Below are 7,072 nucleotides of genomic sequence, written 5' to 3' on the forward strand. Positions count from 1 at the left end.
CGGTATATAAGAAAATGAAGTTTGGAACCTAAATACATTTCAAACAACAAAATACATTTTAATTAACCTAAAATTACAAAATCAAATCAATTTTAAAAATATTTTCAAGATCCAATATTTAGGTGTATTAAACTTTGTTAGAATGAACATTTGTTTGTCTAATACCTCATGGAGCAACATTAATAAAATCTTATTTAGTCAAAATCAGGTAAAAACTCCAATTTAGAAAGATAAATGATTTCTTAAAACATATTAAACATGAGTGCGTGAAAACAGTCCGGGAAAGTCATAAATATGATTTTAAGGGCGAAAAAAGCCTCTTTTTTTTTCAAATGTCGGGAGTGCTTAAACATGCCCAGATGGATGTTAGCTTGTATCCATTGTTGTGACAACATCATTCGTTGAGCATCACGAATAATCATTATAGGCAAGGTCATTTACTGAAATAACCTTTGTGGTTGACCTAGCATCCATCAAAGTCAACCATATAATCATCAGAGGCAAATCCCAACATTGCCTTCAATTTTTTTTTTTATTCTTTCATTACTTGTAGACAGCACTCAATTGATGTGAGAAGTCTATTTGTGACCATCACTTTAGAAGGTTTGTTATGTGTGTGAAAAAATTCGCTTAAAAATATATTTGATATCCTCACATTAAAATAAATAAAAAAACATTAATTTAAAATAAAAAATTCATTTTTTAAAAAAAAAACATAGCCACGGACACATAATTAAACCCCCTAAGTCAACTTCTAGAAGCTGTGCTGGTGATTCCACAATAACATATAGAAGTGGGAAGTGACCAATCCAACCACTTTGCTTTGACTTTGAGGGCTTTAAAAAAGTCAAATCTTGTGAGGTTCCAGGCTTTCGGCTCCATGGGCGAGCGTGTGACTCAGTTACCTGCGCTGGTTCTGAAAAAATCATCCGAAGAAATATACTCGTCCGCATCAGACATGCCCAAATATTTTTGGGAATGCTAACGTAAAAGTGCCATTCCATTCCTTTTCAATTTTTGCTACCCTGGTTTCGAGGCATCTATATATATATATAAACTAGAAACCATGAAAATGGGTTCGAATCTTGTCACAGCCCGCCTTGGACATAATGTAGAATGATGTATCCCTGTTGTCTCACCCCACCAGGCAGTAGAATGTACTGGTCAGCTTAAATAAACGGAGGGAAGCTTCTTTCCCTCCATATTCAGAGTGATGGGAATTTGGAGTTCTGAGTACTGAGAAGATAAAGCTGGTATAACATTTCATGGAATCCAGTAAAGTTAAAAATAATACACAGCTCAAAATTTATAACTGAGGTTCTGTTACTTGTTCAGTAGGGACTCTTCTTTTTTACCCTTGAACTCCTTACCGTTTGCGCTTGGTATAGGACCAAATAGACAGATGCGTAGATGGCCTTGCAATAGTCGTTGATGAAAGAAATCTTTATACAAGTCCCAGAACTCGTCCCTGCCAAATAAAATAAATACAGAAAGAGGATAGAGGGGGGGAGGGGTTTGCGGCATTGATAAGACATTGTTGGAAATAAAATCACCTCAAACAATATAAAGAGAGAATCAAAACCAGATTGTACCTGACTTGCGGAAGGGTAAACAATGAATAACCCTTAACATCTGCGTGCATGTCAAGCACAATCATTGTTAACCGTGAGAGCCCCAGTGCCTCAATGTCGATCAACTTCTTTACCCTTGAAATAGTAAAGATGAAAGAATTATTAGGAACTCATTTCTATCAATTAAATTTGAAAGCTAATATGTGTTAACCCCGTTAGAAATATGGAAATGTAGTTAGTAACAGAAGAAAATAAGTAAAGAAACACCACCCTTTAAAATATTATGGCATAGAACGAGAAGGTGTCCGGTGAATTTGGCCATAATGTTCGACAGAGTCGGCATCTTTTTTTAACAAACAAAACTGGTATGATTCCTATTACTATATTGCTACTTTAACATAATACATGGATGACTCACCTGCTGGGTGTGCCGCTAGCAAAATTTACGCGGTTCTTCAACATGGCTATCTGCAATGACCATAGAAGTTTCAGAAAGAAAATAAATGTTATTAAAAAAAAGTCACAGATAGTTAAAACGGAAGTGGTATGTGAGACCTAGAATATGGAATGCAAGCAGAAATTTTAATGTATCCAATAGTGAATGCAAGTAAGCAATTTCTTCTCCGAACAGATTACAGAAGCTTTTCTCTGAAGAGATAATATAAAATTTTCTTGAACACCAACATACAGATAGGAGCATTTTCATCTCAGTTTATAAGATTGGAGCATCTTTGATTTGTAGATATAGGTAGCCTGTCCTAGGCAACTAGTAAGAAATTTGCCTCTTAATTAACCACCCATTTGAACCTCAGAAACTAAATCTCTTCAACGGTATCTACCTATTTCCTTTTCCATGGTTCTAGGATACTTGGTTATCCCTTAGATAGTCATCCCTGACTATAGAGCATCAGAAATTGAAAGGAAGAGCCTGGATGGTTTTCTATATTGCTGTGGTTAAACATGTTATGAAACAAAAACTCCAGTCAAAAGCAAGAGAACTCTCTTATTTCATGTTATAACTAAGGAGCCAGCCAAAAGAAATTGAAAAGATCATTTTTTTTCACTTCTATTAAGCTTATACGAGCTTGCGTCAAGAAGTGAAGGGCAGATTGAACATATACTGAAAAATATAAGAAAAGGAAAATGCCATTGTTGAAGAACAGGAAACCAGACAAAAAAAGAAGAAAATTGACCACTGATTTGGTAATGTACCTATAAGAAAATGACAAAACTATCCACATCCCGTTATCAGTTATATAAATGACCAGTGACCACAGGATGGATTTTGTCCCTTGGTTTAAGAACGGTATTGTATGTGATAGAATCAGAGAACTAAGTTCTGGGATCAGACTGACGTGCAAAATAGAATTTCAGCAGAGCTGGTGCCTCCGATTAATTTTCTCATCATGTCCCAAACATTAAAAAAAGGTATTCACCACACAGAAAATGATGGATTTATCAAAAATCACAAAAATTGTTAAAATGATGGGGAAAAAATTCAAAACCGTAATTAAAAATATAGATATATAAACAAAACTATATCCAGGGGCACATTTTGAGGTCAAATATGGGTGTAAATTCTTTCAAAGTCCGTTTGCAAATCGCAACCTAGGCTTTGGACAGTAATAAAATTGACAGAATGGTAAAAAAGAAACAGACCACAAAATGCGATTCATACAACAAAAAATATCAGTGAACCAGTTGTTCAAAAGAAATAAAGGAGTCCATAGGAAATAGACAACGAAGTCAGAACCACTGAGATTTTATTCGGATCAGACTGACGTGCAAAATAACAATTCAGCAGTGCTGAAGCCTCTGATAATTTGTTTTGTCATCATACCCGAACTTGCTAAAAAACAAATCATGCAATCTTACCATGGACTTATTGCTGATGGACAGAAGTGAAGTTAGAAAACAAAACAAAAATAAATATAAAAACAGAGATTTTTGGATGAGACTGAACTTCAAAAATTCAAAACAGGAACAAAAATCCTAGAGAATAATGATGAAAAAGGGAGGTGCTAAAGCATGAATCAACAAAAAAATTAATGAGCCCAGTTGTGAAAATAAATAAATTAGTGCATAAAATACTTCATTTCAGATCAGATGAGATCAGTTGTTAAAATTAGATAAATTAGTGCATAAAATACTTTATTTTGGATCAGACTGACGTGCAAAATATCACCAGTGCTGAAAGCCTCTGACATTCTGTTTTGGCTTCACATCCAAACCCATAAAAAAAAAAGGAAAGTAACAGAAAAAATCACAAATCACAAGCCAAGCCATCTCACAACAGACGTTGAGAACTCATTGGAGGTCATTAAAGTAGATTGGAATCAAAACACACGTAGAAATCCCAATGAGCACGAAAAGGTAGAAAAATAGTCATAATCAGTGTAATTTCAGGATCAGACTGACGTGCAAATGATTATTCAGCATCGATAGCTCCTTTAATAATCTGTTGTAACTTTCATCATTTCCCAACTTCACAACAAAGCAAACATATGATAAAGGGTAAAAAATGACAAACCAAGCCATCTCACAACAGACATTGCAGACTCATTGGAGGTCATTAAAGTAGATTGGAATCAAAACACACGTAGAAATCCCAATGAGCACGAAAAGGTAGAAAAATAGTCATAATCAGTGTAATTTCAGGATCAGACTGACGTGCAAATGATTATTCAGCATCAATAGCTCCTTTAATAATCTGTTGTAACTTTCATCATTTCCCAACTTCACAAAGTGAACATATGATAAAGGGTAAAAAATGACAAACCAAGCCATCTCACAACAGACATTGCAGACTCATTGGAGGTCATTAAAGTAGATTGGAATCAAAACACACGTAGAAATCCCAATGAGCACGAAAAGGTAGAAAAATAGTCATAATCAGTGTAATTTCAGGATCAGACTGACGTGCAAATGATTATTCAGCATCGATAGCTCCTTTAATAAACTGTTGTAACTTTAATCGTTTCCCAACTTCACAACATAGAGAACATATGATAAAAGAAAGAACGAAAAAACTAGATATGTTTAAAATTAAAAATTGCACAATTATTGTTGCTAAATTGAATGGAAAAACCAAAGAGAAAACAGCAGGAACCCGAGATAAAAGAGGAAAAGCAGTGAGACAGTATTTTCACTTCTCTTCTTCATCAAATACTTGATGCATGAAACTTACAGCTCGTGTGTATAGTAGCAAGATAACATATTCTTATAATCACGTGAAAACCCAAATAATGAATCAGAAGTGGATATTCAACAATATAATATTAACAGAAATGGCCATTTTCTACTAGTAATAACCAGACTACTGTCACAGCTCAAGAGCAAAAAGAATCAACAAATCCAAGGATATGAACATCAAGAAAAATGACTGATACTTTCGCAAACACTATAAACAATATGTAAACCGAAAGATCTATTTCCTTAGAAAATCATAAAGCTTTAACAATTCTTATAAAAAAATATCAACCAGAGGAATATTTTTAAAGGGAAACCTACATAATGTATCCATTCAAAAATAAAAATAAAGAGCTAGAAAAGACCAAGAAATAACCTGTTCCTCGACCTTCATATGCTTGGAGAATAGCTTCGCAGCATGACATTCTTTCGTCAAAGAGCGCACACCCCTAGAGGAAGAAGATTTTCACTTGTTAATACGTTAGGCTTTCAAAAAATAAATGTTCAAAACTACAGAAACTACTTAACATCAATTAGCTAAATTCAAATCATATCTAATTAGCGAGAACAGGGGAAAAAAAACAACGGACCTTAGAAGTTCTAGAGATCTCAAGGCAGATGTAGAAATAATAAGAACAGCAGGACTCCCCGGATCAATAATGCCTTCCACCAACTTCCCTTCACAAAGAACTTGTTTCCAAGATGGGCCAAAAGCCGCCTTCATGTGGCTCCCTAAGGCCATAACATCTTGACCCGATTCTTGAGATAACTCAACAAAGCAGGTCTCTGCATCATCAATGTATCAGGATCCAAACAAACACAAACAATAAAAAAACGAAAAGAAAAGAACAGAAAAGAAATACCCTTAATTGATTCGAGCTCAATAGATGAAAGCTGAACCCCATTGGCAGATTGAAACTCGTTTATGAAAAAACTAAGCTGCTGGGAAGCTGAAGCTGGTGTAGAAGCCTCGCTCTTGTTCTGGTTTTCTTCGTTTTTGGATTGGTCAGTCTTCTTGTTGATACCCTTTTTCTTCTTGAAGTTGATTTTTTTACTAGGGTTTCTGAGAGATAACCCCTTCTTCCCCTTTGTCTTTGAGTGTATTTCTGGTTTCCCGCTTCCCATTTCTTTATTTTGCTTCTTTGCTTGCGGCTTAGCATAAGGACGTCTTTATAGTATTAGGTTTTCTAGTTTGGCTTTGAAACCCAAAATCAAACATGGTCCTCGTACTACCGTAACTAGGTCTATTCCGTCCTCTATATTTGTTTTAATTTAAAAGGTTCCTAGAAAATTGTATACAGACCATCGGATGCATTTATTTCGGCAGTTATTTGATATAGTTATTTTTTAAAGTATTTTTATTTAAAAATAAATTAATTTTTTTTATAAAGTATTTTTATTTAAAAATAAATTAAATTTTAAAAAAAAAATATTATAACAATTCAAAAATATAAAAATAAAATAATTTGAAGCAAAATAAATCTAAAACTTTTCAAAATCATATTTTATTGCAAAAATAGGCATACCCTTCATCTTACAAAAACATTTAGAAAACTTCAAAAATATCACCAAAGTATTCAATTTACAAATTCATGGACTACATGTGGCTTTTTTTGTTTTTATTATTCATATTTCCATTAAAAAAATATATTAATTAATTTAGCATGAACAATATACCCTTGAAAAGATATTGGTTTGAAAAATATTGTTTAGTGAACATAGGAGCTTGCATAAGCCACCTAATGTGTACGGATTTTGTAAACTCACTAGTGTGTGTATTGTACATGCCGATAATTTTCTAAATATATTCAAAAGACCTGCATGTCCCTAACTATAATTAATAATTATAAAAAAAACTAAATTAAAATATGAAAACACATAAATACCAAGTTTCAAGAAAAATAAAATTGCAAGGGTGGTTATGTAAGTATATTGTTTGAAAAAAGAAAGACCCCTTTCCCCAAGTTATTTGTTTTTTTGTTTTAAAATATATATTAATAGTTCTGCTATGCAATAAAAATATAAAGAGATTAATTTATCTACATAAATTAATAATGTCAATTAAACTCTATTAAAAAACTATTTTACTCGTGGAATATCAACCATTTCCTTTTGATTGTAAAGGGCAAAAACATTGGTGCACCACAACAATTCTTAATACACCGAGTCTTGCTCTTTGATAAAAAATTAAGTAGAATTTTTATGATTGAGTATGATTTGATACGTGGAAGTTTCAATAATGATGTAAATATTCCATAATTTTGACTTTTATATTTTGTATAGATGTTTTTTATTTATAATTTTGTTTTTTT

At 33.1% G+C, this 7,072-nt stretch overlaps 1 protein-coding gene across 1 annotated transcript; it reads right to left on the reverse strand.

The window, feature by feature from the left end:
• Positions 1-1,234: 1,234 nt before the first annotated feature.
• On the reverse strand, positions 1,235-5,901 carry LOC105107677 (U3 containing 90S pre-ribosomal complex subunit). Its single transcript, XM_011001692.1, has 6 exons — positions 5,624-5,901; positions 5,351-5,546; positions 5,137-5,209; positions 1,990-2,039; positions 1,593-1,706; positions 1,235-1,468 (listed from the first exon to the last, which is right to left on the reverse strand). Exons 1-6 carry the CDS (start codon positions 5,883-5,885, stop codon positions 1,324-1,326), a joined length of 840 nt encoding a protein of 279 aa, XP_010999994.1. The 5' UTR covers positions 5,886-5,901; the 3' UTR covers positions 1,235-1,323.
• Positions 5,902-7,072: the final 1,171 nt, after the last annotated feature.

The sequence above is a fragment of the Populus euphratica genome, unplaced genomic scaffold (genome assembly GCF_000495115.2).
Source record: "Populus euphratica unplaced genomic scaffold, PopEup_1.0 scaffold170.1, whole genome shotgun sequence".
Taxonomy (NCBI): Eukaryota; Viridiplantae; Streptophyta; class Magnoliopsida; order Malpighiales; family Salicaceae; genus Populus; species Populus euphratica.